The 19,841-nt window shown below is 41.7% G+C and overlaps 1 protein-coding gene across 7 annotated transcripts in view; it reads left to right on the top strand.

Annotated features, from left to right (window-relative positions):
• The first annotated feature begins 3,775 nt into the window (after nucleotides 1–3,775).
• IST1 (IST1 factor associated with ESCRT-III) overlaps nucleotides 3,776–19,841 on the top strand; it is a 31,336-nt gene continuing 15,270 nt past the window's right edge. For 2 of the 7 annotated variants that reach the window (XM_089903274.1, XM_022583296.3), the window contains exon 1: nucleotides 12,538–12,618. Coding sequence is in view for 1 of the 7 variants with exons in the window: in XM_089903275.1 (XP_089759401.1) it covers nucleotides 12,514–12,618 (105 nt within the window). In the remaining 6 variants the exon portion in view is untranslated. Of the gene's footprint in view, nucleotides 4,122–8,968; nucleotides 12,619–19,841 lie in introns of those variants that run through there. The other 5 variants (XM_089903277.1, XM_089903276.1, XM_089903278.1 and 2 more) reach the window with 5 other exon arrangements.

Here is a 19,841-nt window from a genome sequence, read left to right as displayed (position 1 = left end):
GCAACAAAGAGCCCACATGCCACAACTAAGACCCGATGCAGCCAAATAAATAAATAAATGAAAACAAAAACAAAATGGATTAAAGAGCTAAATATAAGACCAGATACTATAAAACTCCTAGAGGACAACATAGGCAGAACATACATCTTTGACATAAATCGCAGCAATATTTTCTTAGATCAGCCTCCCAAGGCAAAAGAAATAAAAGCCAAAAGAAATAAATGGGACCTAATTAAACTTAAAACCTTTTGCATAGCAAAGGAAACCATCAACAAAACAAAAAGACAACCTATGGAATGGGAGAAAATACTTGTAAATGATGCGACCGGCAAGAGGTTAATATCCAAAACATACCAACAGCTCACACAACTCAATAAAATAAATAAATAAATAAATAATTTTTAAAAACCCAAAAAACAACCCAATCAAAACATGGGCAGAAGACTTGAATAGTCATTTTTCTAAAGAAGACAAACAGATGGCTAACAGGCACATGAAAAAATGCTCAACATCGCTAATTATCAGAGAAATGCAAATCAATGAGGTATCACCTCATACCTGTCAGAATGGCTATCATCAAAAAGTCTACAAACAATAAATGTCGGACAGGATGTGGAGAAAAGGGAACCCTCCTGCACTGTTGGTGGGAAGGTAAATTGGTGCAGCCACTATGGAAAACACTGTGAAGCTTCCTTAAAAAACTAAAAATAGAACTACCATATAATCCAGCAATTACACTTCTGGATATATATCCAGAGAAAATGAAACACTAATTCGAAAAGATACATGCACCCCAATGTTCACAGCAGTACTATTTACAATAGCCAAGACATGGAAGCAACCGAAGTGCCAATCAACAGAAAACTGGATTAAGAAAATGTGAGGACTTCCCTGGTGGTCCAGTGGTTAGGAATCCGCCTTCCAATGCAGGGGATGTGGATTCGATCTCTGGTCGGTGAACTAGGATCCCACATGCCGCAACTACTGAGCACACGAGCCACAACTAGAGAGAGAAGCCTGTGTGCCTCAACGAAAATCCCGCATGGTGCAACTAAGACCTGACGCAGCCAAAAAAAAAGGCTCAGTGCTTCCAACGCAGGGAGTGGTGCAGGTTCAATCCCTGGTCAGGGAACTAAGATCCCACATGCCTCACGGCGCAACCAAAAAAATAAGAGATGTCTCACACACACACACACACACACACACACAGGAATATCATTCAGCTATAAAAAGATGAAATATTGCAGCAATGTGGATGGACCTGGAGAGTATTATGCTTAGTGAAATAAGTCAGACAGAGAAAAACAAATACCATATGATATCACTTATAAGTGGAATATAAAAAATAATACAAATGAATGTATATACCAATCAGAAACAGACTCACAGATGTAGAAAACAAACTTATGGTTACCAAAGGGGAGAGGGACGGGGTGGGGCAGGGGGTGGGACAAATTAGAGATATGGGATTAACAGATACAAACTACTAGCACAGGGAATTATACCCAATATCTTGTAATAACCTATAATGGAATATTACCTGCAAAAAAACACCTGAATTGCTATGTTGTACACCGAAAACTAACACAATATTGTAAATCAACTATACTCAATTTAAAAAAAAAAAAGAAAAATTTTCCTTTTTAACTAACTGGTTATGCTGAAATAAAGTCAGTAGAGGTAAAATATGTATATATAGAGAGAAGATAGTAAAATAATAACTGTCATCCAATTAAATAATTATCAAAAATTTTGCCCCTACCTACACTATGCATTTAAAAAAATTTTTATTTATTTTTGACTGCGTTGGGTCTTTTTGCTGTGTGTGGGCTTTCTCTAGTTGTGGCGAGCGGGGGCTACTCTTGGTCCCTCCCAGTATGCATTTCTTAAACAATTTAAAAAGGATCTCTTCTCAGGCTTCCCTGGTGGCGCAGTGGTTAAGAATCCGCCTGCCAACGCAGGGGACACGGGTTCCAGCTCTGGTCCGGGAAGAGCCCGCATCCCACGGAGCAACTAAGCCCGTGCGCCACAGTTACTGAGCCTGCGCTCTAGAGCCCGTGAGCCACAACTACTGAAGCCCATGTGCTAAAAGCCCGTGCTCCGCAACAAGAGAAGCCACAGCAACAAGAAGCTCGGGCACCACATCGAAAAATAGCCCCCCCCCCGCCCCATATGCCACAACTAGAGAAAGCCCGTGTGCTGCAACGAAGACCCAACGCAGCCAAAAATAAATAAATAAATAAACAAAATAAATAAATTTATATATATATAAAAAAGGACCTATTCTTATAAAATCTCAATGCTATTTTCATGCTTAAGAAAGTAACAATGCTTTGGTTAGTTGGTACCATATAATACCTGGCCCATCATCTAATTTTCCCAATTGTCTAAAATAATATCTTTATAAAAGGCTATAGGCGGACTTCCCTTGCGGTCCAGTGGTTAAGACTCCGAGCTCCCAACGCAGGGGACACGGGTTTCTTCCCTGGTGGGGGAACTAAGATCCCGCTTGTCGCTAGGTGCGGCCAAAAAAAAAAAAAAGACTATAAATTGGTTTGAATCAGTATCTAAACAAGGTCCACACAGGTAACATTTGGTTGTTGTGTTTCTAAGGCTCTTTAAATTCGAGCAATTTGCTCTCTTTTTTTTTAAGATGCTATTACTTTATTGCAAAATGGACTCAATTCATATATGCACACATTTACCAAAAAAAAAAATCCACCACATATTAAATGAAAAAAGCAGTGTATTTTGAGGTTCTGAAAGCTGGTTTTAATTTAGAAATACTGAAAGTGGTTATACAGACACGTTATTTCTAAATCCATATGACCCTCTTATGGATACACGTAGCTCCATCCTTGTCATATGACCGCATCACAATTTAGCAAACCACGATTTTGGTCTTGGTAGATGCAGCCTGTACAGCAGGGGGCAGGATTACCTCCTTCTGGAAGCCAAAGCTCAGGAATCCCCTTCCAACGTTAAGCAGAGAGAATGGTTTTCAAGTTGAACACAAGGATAACTAAATGAAAAAGTTTCCTCTCAATCCAGAGATAAAGTAAATTCCCAGAGAATGTGGTGCTGAGGAAACATCTTAAATAAGTAATACTGTAGATATTCTGATTGCAAGAGCAATCACACTCGCTTTAAAAGCGGGGGGGGGGGGGGGGGGGGCGGCAGGCGGGGCTTCCCTGGTGGCGCAGTGGTTGAGGGTCTGCCTGCCAATGCAGGGGACGCGGGTTCGTGCCCCGGTCCGGAAGGATCCCGTATGCCGCGGAGCCCGTGAGCCATGGGCCGCTGGGCCTGCGCGTCCGCAACGGGAGAGGCCACAACAGTGAGAGGCCCGCTTACCGGGGAAAAAAAAACAGCAGGGCAGGAGTATTAAGAGTGCTTAGGGGACAGGGTGGGTAGCCTGAGGGAGGAGTGCTTAGAGTCGGATAAAGAGCTGTGTGCTGCCAGAGAAGGGTGCAATCCTGCTCAGCAGGTCATTTCATAAAAGAAGCCGAAACGCAGGAGGGATGCCTCCATGGCGAGTGGAGTCGAGCAAGGAACAAGAGCAAATCTGAGACTAACTCAGGGAGTTGGGAGGCGGTACTGGAGCCGGTTTTTCCATATACTGGAACAACGCTAAACATGGGCGCGGACTCGGAAAACAAGCATCCTCCGCCAGCCTCCCTGCGGCCGGGGAAACACCAGCGAAATACAACGAGCGCCCCAGCAGGTGACTCTGGAGACGTCACGTGTATTCCGCTGCCGTCCGTGCCTCCGCCGCTGGAAGTAGTCCTCGGCTGCGCCAGCGCCGAAGGGAGCTGGGCGGTGGAGCCCGGACGCCCTCGGGGCGTGAGTCCCGAGCGGAGGGCGCGCAGCCAATCCCTGGGAAGAGGGCGTGGCTAGCTCGGCCCCGAGGATCCCTCCGCCCGTGCTCACTGTCCTGAGGACTTGTTAGCCGCCATTTTGGACGCCGAGCCTTCTTCCCCAAGTCTGTGTCTTCCGTTTTCAGGTCCGGATTCGGTCAGGTGAGTGTGGCTTCTTCAGCGTCAAGGATCTTTGTTTTCCTCCTCACACTGCGCTCCGGATTTAGAAGTCCCTAGCGCAGGATTCAGAGGACCTTGAGGTGGCAGGTGAGGAGAAAGAGAAGGATGCTGGATGTGAGGGTCGGGCTGGAGGTCGGGCCGGAAGGGCTGTGGCGCGGAAGGCCGCCCAAGGCCGGGCCCGGGGGGCGTGGCAGGGCCGCAGGCAACTTGGACACCGTTGGTCCCGAATACTTGACGCCGCCAAACTCTTGTTGTCCTCCCTGCTCCGAGGCGTCACTTCCCCGGGGCGGAAACGCCGCGGCCTGGGCTTCGGCACCCGACAGGGACAGGGCCGGGCCGGCGCTCTCGGGGACTCCCTTACCCGGTCCCTTTTGGCCCAGGGAGACTTCGGTAAGGTTGTGTCCCCGGTGCCTGCGGGAGTCTGTTCGCTTCCGAGCCCGGCAGCCTCCCCCCGGGCGGGGCGGCCTCCTGGGAAGGTACCTGGGGGCCCCGGAAGAAACTGCGTTTTTCTTTAGCGGAAGCAAAAAGCGACCTTTGGCCCCCTTTCGCAGACCCCTGCCTGTCTGATGAGCAATCTAGTGAGGAGCCTGTAGCCCTGTCCTTGCCCCCTTCCTCTTTCTGTTCTCATCGCTCCTCTTCCGCGGTGCTGGAGGTGAGAGGACTTGAAACTCGACCTGCATAGTTTTACCGGGATCGGGACTGAAGAGTGTCCGGTTTAATGATTAGGTAATAGGAGAGGCAGCGACTTCCACTCTCTGAAGTGGTAAGATTGAAATTAAGAGCTGGTCATAGTTTTTCTATTATGCTTGCGTATTCATTATTTTTTATTACCAACATTGCAAACAGGCAAAGGTAAAGACTGTAATGAATTCCCTCCTAATCTAGCTTCAACAACGATCAGCTCATGTCCAATCTTGTTTCGTTTATACCCCCGTTGTGTATTTATTTAATAAAGTAATAATTGATATATATATATGTTTCCTCCCCCTCCCCCCTCCCCCCCTCTGACTCCTTTACCTACGGCGAAATTTCCAAGGGAAATTTTGTTTTTACAGCTTCCTCAGAACCTCATCTTCTGGGATAGGAGGACTTAGTAATATCCGTTTATTAGAGGATAAAAGATTGTTTTGAAAGCTCAATGTTAGTATTACATTTTAAAGCCACCCAGTTTCTCAAGTTTTCTCATTTTTAAAGTAGTGTTATTATGTCCAAATTGTTTTCTTTCTTCCTCTACTCCTGTGCCTCTGGCTTCTCAATGGTAGGAGCTCCAGAATCCCCAACTCTAGTCTACTTAGTTTAAGCTCTCATTCCTTTAAAATCAGAATCAATTCCCAATGATGTGTAGTCTCTTTTGATTTAAAAATAAAACTAGAAAAGAGTGTAGTCTAATGAAGTAATTTAAAATACAGGAAAAGTAGTATGCACATGAATACTAACTTCAGCATTATTTTACATAGCAAATATAAAAAGGTTGAGGAATTAAATAAAAATGATTATTCAGTGTGGCATTAGGCAGCCATTTAAAATAAGGTTCTATAGGCTGTAGCAGATATGCTGTTAAGTGATATAAGGATTCACTAGTGATCAGAGTCCATCATTAACAACTTTGTAAAAATATGCCTTAAGAGAAACTCTTGGTAAAAGCATACCCAAAGAATTTTTTTTTTTTTTTTTTTTTTCGGTACGCGGGCCTCTCACTGCTGTGGCCTCTCCCGTTGCGGAGCACAGGCTCCGGACGCGCAGGCTCAGCGCCCATGGCTCACGGGCCCAGCCGCTCCGTGGCATGTGGGATCTTCCCGGACTGGGGCAGGAACCCGTGTCCCCTGCATCGGCAGGCGGACTCTCAACCACTGCACCACCAGGGAAGCCGTACCCAAAGAATTTTTTTAATGTTACTTTTATTGAGAAACGAGATAAAGATCCTTTTATAATGCCTACACATTTCAGTATTTATAGCTCCTTCCAGAAAATCTTGATGGTCTCTGAATTCTGAAGCCTGTACTTTTGTTGTGAGTTATACATGATGCTACTGGTTTTGTGGTTCTTCATTTTATTAAATTTTCAATCTTGATTAGTTTGGTCACTGGAGATTTGATTATAGTGTGAAAATAAAGTAAACTTGGCATTCTGTAAATGAAATGGTTTTAAGAATTGGGCTATATTATCTTGGAAATGCTTTCTAGCTTGCTTGTACTTTTATGTCACATCTTCATGTCTGCAATACCTAAATCATACCTAAATCTGTTTACATCACTTATTTTGTAAGAAAGAAGCATTCAGGATAAATAAAATAATACATTTCAAATACAGAAGTTTTCCTGTGTACTACAAAATATCATTCTATCCACTATTGACTCTGTTGCCTCCCTTCCCAGCTTGGTTCTTTTGGAGCTACAAGACTCTAAAGTTGGTTTCTTAGGACATGAGGGTCTGTTTTGCTATTTCTAGCTAAGTTTTCAGGATTACTGCCTCTAGGCAGCTTCACTAATTTGGCTAGCTGTTCTGAGCTGCAGCAGTCTTTCCCTTCTCCCCCCAAGTAAAATGAGGAATGAGCCAGTCCATGGTTTTACATTTTCCCTTATTCAGGATGGAGAGATTATCCAGTTTTAAAAGGCTCCTGGAGCTGAGTAATAAAAGAGGGACTAGATCAGTTTGTTGTTCCAATGTTAAGGTCTGGGGTAAAGTGAGGGATTGGAAAGAGCCAAGAAGGGAACATGAGGTTGCTGCCCAGTGTGTGACATAATGGTGTTACACTAATAAAAATAGTAGTTAGAATACTGAGAAGTAGATTTGCAGTCACTAGTTCATAATCCTTTTATAAGGTTTATGTTATAGTTGTTTATGTATCTTATAGTTGTTTTTGTGTCACTTGTCCCCATTAGATTGTGAACTCCTTGAAACACCAGGGTCACATCTTAAATGTCTCTTGTCTCTGTTGGCTTAGCACAGTACTTGATAGAATAGCACTCAACAAATGTTTGGTGAGTGGATGAGTGACAGTAAAAATGTTGAGGCACAAAATGATCTCAGAATAACCTCTGAATCAGAAGAGAATTTTAAATTAGGTATTGGACAATATTAGTATGTGGTAATGTATATATGTTTGTTTTATGTGTGTAAATGTTTGTATATGTATAAAACAGTAACTGTTTACCAGAACAGTTTATCAACTTTTAGGTTATTCCTAAAATTAATATTCCTAATCATGTAAGATACAAAGTTTATGGTAGTTAGCTTTGGAAACACAGGTTCAAATCCTGAAATGTGGGAATTCCCTGGAGGTCCAATGGTTAGGACTTGGCACTTTCACTGCTGGGGCCCAGGTTCAGTCCCTGGTCGGGGAACTAAGATCCCTGCAAGCTGTGCTGCATGCCCCCCCCCCCAAAAAAATCCTGAAATGGTAATTAAATTGATCTTTTGTATTAGATAAGTTTTGGGTCTGATGATTTTTAAAATATATTGGTAATTATTTAGGACCTGTGCCCCCTGCATTGGAAGCACAGAGTCTTAACCACTGGGCAACCAGGGAAGTCCAGGAATCTAATTTCTGAAAGTTGAAAATCCTCAGAACTCAAGTCGACAAAGTGTTTTGGCAAATTATTTTCCTTTCCTTAAATCTAAAACAAAACTAGATTCTGTAAGTTTGTGAAATTCAAAAATCAATGTTATTATTTCATTAATTTTTATTATTTATTTTTGGCTGCATTGGGTCTCCGCTGCCACACACGGGCTTCTCACTGCCATGGCCTCCCCCGCTGTGGAGCACAGGCTCCAGGCGCGCAGGCCTCAAGCCGTGGCTTGTGGGCCCAGCTGCTCCGCGGCATGCAGGATCCTCCCGGACCAGGGGTCGAACCCGTGTCCCCCGCATTGGCAGGCGAGCTCCCAACCACTGCGTCACCAGAGAAGCCCCTAAAAATCAATGTTATTTTAAGTTAAATTTCCACTAATTAACATGATGAATGAGTGACAGCTTTGTACTAAGTACTGTAAGGCAGTGTGAGAATAACAGTGGAACCTCAGAAATAGTGTTTGCCTTCAAGAAGAGCTATACTGATTATATACAGTTGAAATCCTCCAATGAGGTCAAAACAGTTAATCAAAAAAGTTAAAGCAGGGGAAAAAAGATACAAAGCATACCTTTAACATTTTATTTTAACCTAAGACACATACAAAATTCCATTTAATAATGGAGTGTAACCTTTAAAAATTGTGAATCGCTGTATTGTATATCTGTAACATATAATATTGTACATCAACTATTCAGTTTTTAAATTTTATTTATCAGCTGATCTTTAGGTTATTAGACCTTTTCTTTGAGTATCGGTCTTTTTTTTTTTTAATTTCTGGCTGCATTGGGTCTTTGTTGCTGCGTTCGGGCCTTCTCTAGTTAGCGGTGAGCGGGGGCCACTCCTCGTTGCGGTGTGCGGGCTTCCCATTGCGGTGGCTTCTCTTGTTGCGGAGCACCGGCTCTAGGCGTGCAGGCTTCAGTACTTGTAGCACGCAAGCTCAGTAGTTGTGGCTCGCAGGCTCTAGAGCGCAGGCTCAGTAGTTGTGGTGCACAGGCCCAGTTGCTCCGCAGCATGTGGGATCTTCCCGGACCAGGGGTCGAACCCGTGTCTCCTGCATTGGCAGGCGGATTCTTAACCTCTGTGTCACCAGAAAAGCCCAGAGTATGGGTCTGTTGACTAGAGTTTATTTTATTTTACTTTATTTTATTTGTTTATTTTTTGGCCGCGCCTCTTGGCTTGCGGGATCTCAGTTCCCCAACCAGGCATCGAACCTGGGCCACAGCAGTGAAAGTCCGGAATCCTAACCTCTGGGCCACCAGGGAACTCCCTAGAGTTTATTTTAACAAACGTTTATATGGTGCTTATTGTGTACATACGTTCTAGGCACTGTTCTAAATGCCACAATTTTTTTTTTTTTTTTTGGCCGTACTGCAAGGCTTGCGGGATATTAGTTCCCCAACCAGGGATTGATCCCAGGCCCTCGCCGGTGAAAGCACAGAGTCCTAACCACTGGACAACCAGAGAATTCCCTAAACTCCACAGATTTTCATTTAATCCTCATACCAGCCTTTTGAGGTGTGAGGGTTCATGTAAATATTTGTGCTAATTTTCCTTAAATGTTTAACAGAGAAGCTACCTGGGCCTGGATTTTCTTCTGGAATGGTTCCTAATTTTATATTCAATTTTTGTAATGTTTAGGGGCAATTACATTTTCGACTTCTTTGTGTCAGTTTTTTTTTTTTTTTTTTTAAATTGAAGTATAGTTGATTTACAGTGTTGTGTTAGCTTTGGGTGTACAGCAAAGTGATTAAGTTATACATGTATATCTCTTCTTTTTCAGATTCTTTTCCGTTATAGGTTATTACAAGATGTTGAATATAGTTTCACTTTGTGTCAATTTTGGTAAATTGCGTTTCTAACAGATTTGTTCATTTTGTCTCATGGTTGAATTTATAGGTGTAGATTAGTAATAATGTCCCCTTCTAATGTTTGTAGGATCTGTAATGATATCTGTCTCTTTCCGTCCTGATACTGGTAATTTGTGTCTCCTCTCTCTCTCTCTCTTCCTCCCCCTCTCTCCGTCCTTCCTCTTTTCAAAAGAACCTGCATTTGGTTTCACTGATTTTCCTCTTTTCTGTTTCATTGGTTTTTGCCTTGTTTTTATTGTTTCCTTCTGCTTGCTTTGGGTTAATTTTGCTCTTTTTATCGTTACTTGTGGTGGCAGCTTAGATTACTAATTTGAGACCTACCTTCTTTTTTTAAATATAAATTTATTTATTTATTTATTTTTCGCTGCGTTGGGTCTTTGTCGCTGCGCTCAGACTTGCTCCAGTTGCGGTGAGCAGGGGCTACTCTTCGTTGCCGTGCGCGGGCTTCTCATTGTGGTGGCTTCTCTTGTTGCGGAGCACGGGCTCTAGGTGTGCAGGCTTCAGTAGTCGTGGCACGTGGGCTCTAGAGTGCAGGCTCAGTAGTTGCTCCGCGGCATGTGGGATCTTCCTGGACCAGGGCTCGAACCCATGTCCCTTGCATTGGCAGGCGAATTTTTAATCACTGCACCGCCAGGGAAGTCTCGAGACTTTTCTTCTTTCCTAATGTAAGCATTTAGAGTTGTAAATTTTGCCCTAAGCACTGTTTTAGCTTCATCCACAAATTTTGGTGTTATATTTTAATTTTCATTTTCTTACAGTTTAAACCTTTAAAAATAATTTCCACTTGAAACTTCCTCTTTAACATGGATTATTTAGAAGTAATGGTGTTTAGTTTCCAAGTGTTTGGAGATTTTCTGTTATCTTTCTTGTTACTGATTTCTGGTTAATTTCCATTGCAGTTAAAGAACATACTTCGGGTGACTTAAGTTCTGTTTAATTTGTTAAGATTTGTTTTGTACTTCAGGACATGGTCTATATTCATGAATGTTCCCTGTGCTTTGCTGTGTTGAGTGGAGTGTTCTATGTAAACATCAGTAAGATACAGTTGGTGTTCAGTTCTTGTATATCCTGATATTCTGTCTACTAGTTGATGAATTACAGAGGGAAGTACAGTTGAAGTCTCCAACTACAATTAGGGGTTTGTTTCTTTGTCCTGTCCTGTCTTTTCTTGTATTTTGAAGCTCTGTTGTTCCCTGAATTCACTATTAGCATTGCTACATTTTCTTGGTGAATTCACCCTTTAATGATTATATAATATTCCTTTGTATCCCTGGTTTTCCTTGCTGAAGTCTACTTTAACACTTCAGCCCCTTCAGCTTTTTTTTTTTTAAATTGAGATATAATTGATCTATAACATTTTATTAATTTCAGGTGTACACCATGATTTGATATTTGTATGTATTGGGAAATGATCACAACAGTAAGTCTAGTTAACATCTGTCACCATCCAGAGTTACAATTCTTTCTCTTTTGATGAGAACTTTCAAGATTTATTCTCTTGGGAGTTCCCTTGCAGTCCAGTGATTAAGACTCCAGGCTTCCACTGCAGGAAGCGTGGGTTCAATCCCTGGTCAGGGAACTAAGATCCCACATCCCACATGCCATGCAGCACAGCCAGAAAATTAAAAAATAAAAAAGATTTATTCTTTTAGCAACTTTCGATTACACAGTACAGTATTAACCACAGTCACTACACCACATTGTACATTACATCCCATGACTCATTTATTTTATAACTGGAAGTTTGTAACGAAATGGGTAGAGGGGGTCGAAAGGTACAACTTCCAGCTTTCTTTTGATTAGTGTTTGCGTGATCTAGTTTTTTTCATCCTTTACTTTTAACCTACGTACATTATTGTATTGATGTCAGTTTTTTCTTGGCAGTATATAGTTGGATCATTTTTTGAACCATTCTAGAAAGTCTAGTTAACATCTGTCACCATACATAGTTACAATTCTCTGTGTTTTGTGTTTAGATCATTTCTTTTTAATTATGTAATTATTAGTATATTTGACTTCAGTTCTACCATTTTATTATTTGTTTTGTTTTTCATTTCTGTTTCTGCTTTCCTGCTTTCTCTTGGGTTATTTGAACACTTTAGTGTCAAATTTAAAATCTGTCGAGTTTTTTAGTCTAGTTTTTGATATAGTATGTTTTACTGGTCACTCTAGGGATTACAGTGGATGTACTTAACTTTTCACAATTTACTTAGAATCAGTATTTTATCACTTATTGTGGAATATAGAAACATATAGGTCCCTTTGCCCTGCCCCCCTTAATACTATTATGTTGTGGTTATCTTATGTATTACATCTACATACATTGAAAAAAATCCCATCAGACAATGTTATTAGTTTTGCTTTTAACTGTCAAATACAAATTTTTCTACTTGGCATGCAGGATCCCCAACCAGGGATCGAACCAACGCCCCCTGCAGTGGAAGCGCAGAATCCCAACCACTGGACCTCCAGGGAAGTGTCCCTCAAATACGTTTTAAGAGACTCAAGAGAAGAACCATCTATTATATTTACCCAGATATTTGCCATTTCTGTAATATAAGATATAAATACTTGCCATTTCTTCCTCTTTTTAGTTTTCCAAGTTTTCTTATTAATTTTCCCTTATCTGAGAATGACTTATTTCACCTTTATTTCTGAAGGATATCGTCTCTGGATATAGAATTCTGGGTTGACAGTTCTTTTCTTTTGGCACTTCTTTTTGGCCTCCATTGTTTCTGATGTGAAATCTATTATTTGAATAGGTCATCTATTGGTAACATGTTTTTCTCTGACTGCTTTCAGTATTTGAAAAATTTGTCTTTAGTTTTCAATTTGATTAAGATGAGTACAGGCATACATTTCTTTGGAGCTCTCTGAGCTCTTTCAGTCTGTAGATTTTTGTTTTTTGCTAAATTTGGGAAGTTTTCAAAAGTTTTTTGGTACCAAACTGTTTCTCCCATCCTTCTGGGATTCTGACAGTGCAAACATTAGGTCCTTTGCTGTTTGTTCTACAGATATCTGAGGCTTTGATCACTTTTTTCAATGTTTTTTATCTCTGTTTTTCAGATTGGATACGTAGTATTGACCTATCTTGAAGTGCATTGGCTTTTTCTGCTGTCATTTGCTTTCTGCTATCCAGCTCACACAGTGAGTTTCTTACTTTTGATGTATTTTTCACTTCTAAAGTTTGTTTCCTCTGGAATTCCCTGGTGGTCCAGTGGTTAGGACTCGGTGCTTTCACTGCCGGGGCTGGTTTCCACAGAGCCAAAAAACAAAAGTTTGTTTCCTCTTTATGTCTTTTGTTTCTTTACTGAGCCTTTCTGTTATTCATTTCAAGAGTATTTGGCCTTACCTGTTGCAACGTTTTTTTTTGTTTTTGTTTTTTTAATAAATTTATTTATTTTGACTGCGTTGGGTCTTTGTTGCTGTGTGCGGGCCTTCTCTGGTTGTGGCGAGCGGGGGCTACTCTTCGTTGCGGTGCGCGGGCTTCTTGTTGCGGTGGCTTCTCTTGTTGCAGAGCATGGGCTCTAGGTGCACGGGCTTCAGTAGTTGCGGCACGTGGGCTTAGTAGTTGTGGCTCGTGGGCTCTAGAGCGCAGGCTCAGTAGTTGTGGCGCACGGGTTTCATTGCTCCGGGGCATGTGGGATCTTCCTGGACCAGGGCTCGAACCCGTGTTGGCTGCATTGGCAGGCGGATTCTTAACCACTGCACCACCAGGGAAGTCCCCTGTTGCAACGTTTTTAAAAAAATTTTTTTTAATTGAAGTATAGTTGAATTGTTGCAACCTTTTTATAGTAGTTGCTTTTTTTTGCAGTACGCGGGCCTCTCACTGTTGAGGCCTCTCCCGTTGGAGAGCACAGGCTCCGGACGTGCAGGCTCAGCAGCCATGGCTCACGGGCCTAGCCGCTCTGCGGCATGTGGGATCTTCCCGGACCAGGGCACGAACCTGTGTCCCCTGCATTGGCAGGCGGACTCTCAACCACTGCACCACCAGGGAAGCCCTATAGTAGCTGCTTTAAAGTCTTTGTCAATTAATTCCAACATCTCTATAATCTCAGCATTGATGTATGTTGATTGTCTTTTCCATGAGTTGACTTTCCTGGTTTGGTGTATTTCACCCACTCTGTCCACACCAGGGGGTCCCCTTTCTGGTTTCTCAAGGCAGGACTAGAGAGCTTCTCTTGATATTCTTCCTTTCTCTATCAGTGCTCACTTCTGGGTTTCAGGCTGCCTTGCATCTAGGCCAGGGAATATAAGAGGGAAAAAAGTGATAAACTCACTACCACTTTATTGGCATATCAAATTCTGGTCTCCATCCAGCTTCTATTATTTACTTTTCAGAATTCTCAAAGAGCTGCTCCATACGTGCTCTTCAGGATTTATAGCTTCATTCAGTGAAAGGAATGCTGAACCTAGAACCCTGTTCTTTACTTCTGTTTTTTAAGGACTATTCATGTTTTTCTAAGTATAGCTAGTTCATTAATTCTGATTTCCGGATAGTATTCTGTCATGTTTCTGTGACATTTTATCAGTCTTCTTGTAATGGACACTTAGCATTCCTCCACCTCCTTACTACCACAGAATCTGTATACATGTGTCTTCATGGTCTTCTGTACAGATTTCTTTCAGGGTATATGTCCAGGAATGGGATTGCTGGATCCTAAGGTATATGCATACATTTACCATTAAGATATATATATATTATTAAATAGTGATAGACTAATACTGCTAGAATACTGATAGATGAATAGAGTATTATTTAATCTTCAATGGAAGAAAACTCATGTGCTACAACATGGACTATTGGAGTCTACTAATATTAGTACTCCATTGTGTGTGTGTATATACACACATGTATATACATTTTGTTTATCCATTCATCTGTCAATGGACAGATTGTTTCCACCACTTGGCTATAGTGAATACTGCTATGAACATGGGTGTGCAGATTACATTACTGTTTTTTTGGGTTTTTTTTTTGCGGTACGCGGGCCTCTCACTGCTGTGGCCTCTCCCGTTGCGGAGCACGGGCTCCGGACGCGCAAGCTCAGCGGCCATGGCTCACGGGCCTAGCCGCTCCGCGGCATGTGGGATCTTCCCGGACCGGGACACGAACCCATGTCCCCTGCATCGGCAGGCGGACTCTCAACCACTGTGCCACCAGGGAAGCCCTGCGTTACTTTTAAGAAGTAAGATTTGCAAGAGATGTCTTGAGGATTAATCTCAATTGCCTATGCCTTTTTGCCTATTTCATATAATCCAGTACAATGGGATATTTAGTGTCCTGCAGAATCATAGGGTTGAAACGGACTTTAGAGATTATGTTGTAAGAACTTAAATTATATTAACTATACCGTACTTATTATTGTAGAAAGACCATTTAGCTTCAATTTTCTAGCTTGGTTAACTGAAGTCTTAGTACAGTGTAAATTTGAGGTTGCTTTGGTAGATGTAGGTTCTGGCTTCTTTGGTCTTGTGGAAAAATAATAGTCTTTGGGCTGGATACTTTCTGTTTCCTCCTCCAGAGCCACATACCATCCTTTTTCCCTCTGATCTACAGCCCTGGAGGCTCATTCACGTGTACCGTGTCTGTGGGCCCCTTTGCTTTCTGGCTTCCAGTTGAAGGGTAGATGGATTGGCAGGAGGAATGAGGGCTAGGTATTTATTCCCCTGCTGCTTCCCTTCCAGGTTGCTGCAAGTGGTCTGCATACCTCTACCAGTGATTCCTGTCTGGTGGCCCTTTCCATATAGCTACCCTCTCCAGATTCTACTTCCTCATCTTGCCCCTTCAGGCCTAGATGTGTTAATGGTTCTGGGGCAATTCACTGTCCTTTGTTGGTTTCTCTAAGTCTTACCCACACCTTTGTAAGTAGTCTCTCTTCTTTTTTTATTCTTCTAAATGTCTTTATTGTACATCACAAATATTTCACATTATTTAATTGAGAGGCTTACAGAAATAGAGTATATTTCTATCATTGATCAGTAAAGTTCCTTCAAACCCTCATTGTCTTTATTTGTGCACAATATACTCGATATATTTTGTGGGTTTTTTTGACTCATTTAGAAGGGTTAAAAGCAGCAAGAACTTATGTTTCTTTCCATTACATGCAAAAATCAATTTTGACAGTGATAAACTGACTACCTTATGGATTCTAAATACCACTTTTAGATTCTGATCTCCCATATAGCTATCTATTCCCCTAACCAAATGAATAATCTGCATTTTATTTCATTTTTTTCCCTCACTAACATTAATTATATTATTTTAAAGATGGAATTTTGATAGGATTAGGGGCTAATAATGAGTATGTGGTACCTCACTTTTATTGTTTTTTTTTTTTAATAACAAAGTGAATCAGTTATACATATACATATGTTCCCATATCTCTTCCCTCTTGCGTTTCCCTCCCTCCCACCTTCCCTATCCCACCCCTCCAGGCGGTCACAAAGCACCGAGCTGATCTCCCTGTGCTATGCGGCTGCTTCCCACTAGCTACCTACCTTACGTTTGGTAGTGTATATATGTCCATGCCTCTCTCTCGCTTTGTCACAGCTTACCCTTCCTGCTCCCTATATCCTCAAGTTCATTCTCCAGTAGGTCTGTGTCTTTATTCCTGTCTTACCCCTAGGTTCTTCATGACATTTTTTTTTTCTTAAATTCCATATATATATGTTAGCATACGGTGTTTGTCTCTCTCTTTCTGACTTACTTCACTCTGTATGACAGACTCTAGGTCTATCCACCTCATTACAAATAGCTCAATTTCGTTTCTTTTTATGGCTGAGTAATATTCCATTGTATATATGTGCCACATCTTCTTTATCCATTCATCCGACGATGGACACTTAGGTTGTTTCCATCTCCGGGCTATTGTAAATAGAGCTGCAACGAACATTTTGGTACATGACTCTTTTTGAATTATGGTTTTCTCAGAGTATATGCCCAGTAGTGGGATTGCTGGGTCATATGGTAATTCTATTTGTAGTTTTTTAAGGAACCTCCATACTGTTCTCCATAGTGGCTGTACCAATTCACATTCCCACCAGCAGTGCAAGAGTGTCCCTTTTCTCCACACCCTCTCCAGCATTTATTGTTTCTAGATTTTTTGGTGATGGCCATTCTGACTGGTGTGAGATGATATCTCATTGTAGTTTTGATTTGCATTTCTCTAATGATTAATGATGTTGAGCATTCTTTCATGTGTTTGTTGGCAGTCTGTATATCTTCTTTGGAGAAATGTCTATTTAGGTCTTCTGCCCATTTTTGGATTGCGTTGTTTGTTTTTTTGTTATTGAGCTGCATGAGTAGTCTCTCTTTTTAAAAATATTTATTTATTTATTTGGCTGCTCTGGGTCTTAGTTGTGGCATGTGGGATCTTTGTTGTGGCGCGTGGGATCTTTACTTGGGGCATGCGGACTCTTAGTTGCAGCATGCATGCGGGATCTAGTTCCCCGACCAGGGATTGAACCTGGGCCCCCTGCATTGGGAGCTCAGAGTCTTAACCCCGGACCACCAGGGAGGTCCTGTAAGTAGTCTCTTTATTAAAGTCTCACAGTACCCAGATGTGGATACTATGTGTTTCCAGCTAGGACCCTGATTGTTAGACTCCTTTAAAGGGGCACTGTGATTTTACTTATTTTTGTAAATTTGAACAAATACTATTACTGAATCGTAAGATTAGTAATTTAGGTTTATTTTTATCTGCTTTCTACAGTAGGTTTACAGTAGGGTTTTTGGGGGAGAGAAACTCCCCCACACATTCCCAGCCAAAAGATTAACAGTGAAATACAGACCTCACTTCAGTGTTTTCAACTTCATTCGCAGAGTTCGATTTATATTTGCAGCATAAAATATTTTTAAGCTCCTCTTTCAGAGAATTTTAGCGCTTTCTTCTTCAGAGTCCCTATTCTTATGATTGTTTGGGTTCCTTTCTTTTCCAAGCTGTTTCATTATGGTCCCAAATTAGCATTTGTGGATGCTGACCCATTTTAGGCAAATATGTGAAATAGAGATGTCTTTACACCCTCCAGAGTTTCTTCATGTTGCTAAAGCTACCCCCTTATTACCTGTCTCTTCCATTAACACTTTTGTGTCTTTCAGTGTCTAGCCACTTTAGATACCTATTCTGATAAGTTGATCTTAATGTTTACTGATGAGTTAACATTTTGCTTTTCTAAGGAGGCAAATGAATTTATTTATATTATTCTTTGTCTTTTGATAGAAATTCCGAATTATATACTTTCTGAGGTAGATTTCATTTTTAGTGTTAGCTTTAATGTTCAAATTCCTTGGATTTGAAAAGAGTTTTACATATTGGAAAAACAATCTGTTTTTGTTTGTTTTTTTAGTCTAGCCTTTGTCTTTACATATGTGCTTTTTTTAAAACTCAGAATTTGGAGTCATCCTGCATATATAGTCATGCTTTTTAAACTAATATCATTAATAAATAAGTTAATAAATGCTTTTTATTTATTTATTTGGCTGCGTTGTGTCTTCGTTGCTGTGTGTGGGCTTTCTCTGTATGCGGTGAGCGGGGGTTACTCTTCATTGTGGTGCGCAGGCTTCTCATTGCGGTGGCTTCTCGTTGCAGAGCATGGGCTCTAGGCTTGCGGGCTTCAGTAGTTGCAGCACGTGGGCTCAGTAGTTGCGGCACACAGGCCGTAGAGCGCGTGGGCTTCAGTAGTTGCGGTGCATGGGCTCAGTAGTTGCCGCGCGTGGGCTCTAGAGCGCAGGCTCAGCAGTTGTGGTGCACAGCCTTAGTTGCTCCGTGGCACGTGGGATCTTCCTGGACCAGGGATTGAATCCATGTCCCCTGAATTGGCAGGCGGATTCTTTTTTTTTTTTTTTTTCGGTACGCGGGCCCCTCACCGTTGTGGCCTCTCCCGTTGCGGAGCACAGGCTCCGGACGCGCAGGCTCACCGGCCATGGCTCAGGGGACCAGCCGCTCCGCGGCATGTGGGATCTTGCCGGACCGGGGCACGAACCCGTGTCCCCTGCATCGGCAGGCGGACTCTCAACCACTGCGCCACCAGGGAAGCCCGGCAGGCGGATTCTTAACCACTGTGCCAGCAGGGAAGTCCCAGTAAATGCTTTTTAAAAAATATTTTAGTGGCTACTTAAAATTCCATCGTAAATATATATAATTTAACTAGTAAGAACAGTATTTCATTATTCATATGGTTCATTATTTCAATTTTTTGGTCTTAAAATGTGCCGATAAATATATATATATATATATATATATATATATATATATATATTTTTTTTTTTTTTTTTGCGTTACGCGGGCCTCTCACTGTTGTGGCCTCTCCCGTTGCGGAGCACAGGCTCCAGACGCACAGGCTCAGCGACCATGGCTCACGGGCCCAGCCGCTCCGCGGCATGTGGGATCTTCCCGGACCGGGGCATGAACCCGTGTCCCCTGCATTGGCAGGCGGACTCTCAACCACGGCGCCACCAGGGAAGCCCCATGATAAATATTTTTGTATAAAATTCTGTGCATGAAGCTCTGATTATTTCCTTAGGTTAAGTTTCTAGGAGTAGAATTACTAGGTCAAAATGTATATGTTTTTAAGGCTTCTGAAAATAAAGTACAGATATGACTAATATTTTGTTTGCAAGTATTGACGGCATCTGATGATTATAGACTACTTAAGAACCACCGAGAAATCTTGACGTTTTTCTGTCATAACTGTATCAGACCCCCAGTATTGTTATCTTTTATCTGTGAGACGGTATCCACTGAAGAATTCAAATCCCATAATAATAAACTCCAGAGAACCATTATTTCTTTGTGGCCCTTACTGCAGTTGTTATTTTAGTTACTGATGTGATAAGTTTCTCTAACTAGGCTATAAACTTCCATAAGGGCAGTAACCGTGTCTGTTTTTCCTTACCAATATTATCTCCAGGGCCTGTCACAGTATAGTAGGCATTCAATAAATATTTGTTGAAGGGGGTTAAAAATATATATTGTATCACAATTGTTAGTACCAAAAATGATGTAGCACTGTATGATTAGGATTGTTTAATTGGATTTTGAATTCAGATGCACTTAGGTTTTATCCTTAGCTCTACCACTTAGTTGCTGGCTGATCTTGGGCAAGTGCCTGGTAGAGTAAATGTTAGTGCTAGTTACTGTTTCCCTGGCTGTTTTTCTAATTCCCATCTATCTCTGGTTATGAATACCTTCAGAACAGGAATACTGTATGGATCTAGTCAGCACCAGAACCTACTATAGCACCTGACATCATCTAAATAATTTTTGAATTGAAGTTTGTTTCTTTTTTTTTTTGTTTTTTTTTGTGGTACGCGGGCCTCTCACTGTTGTGGCCTCTCAGGTTGCGGAGCACAGGCTCCAGACGCGCAG

Source organism: Delphinapterus leucas, chromosome 20 (genome assembly GCF_059928025.1).
Source record: "Delphinapterus leucas isolate spDelLeu-1000000601 "Yukka" chromosome 20, BTC_Dleu_Yukka2, whole genome shotgun sequence".
NCBI classification, from domain to species: Eukaryota; Metazoa; Chordata; class Mammalia; order Artiodactyla; family Monodontidae; genus Delphinapterus; species Delphinapterus leucas.
This window is presented reverse-complemented; position numbering and strand designations above follow the sequence as displayed.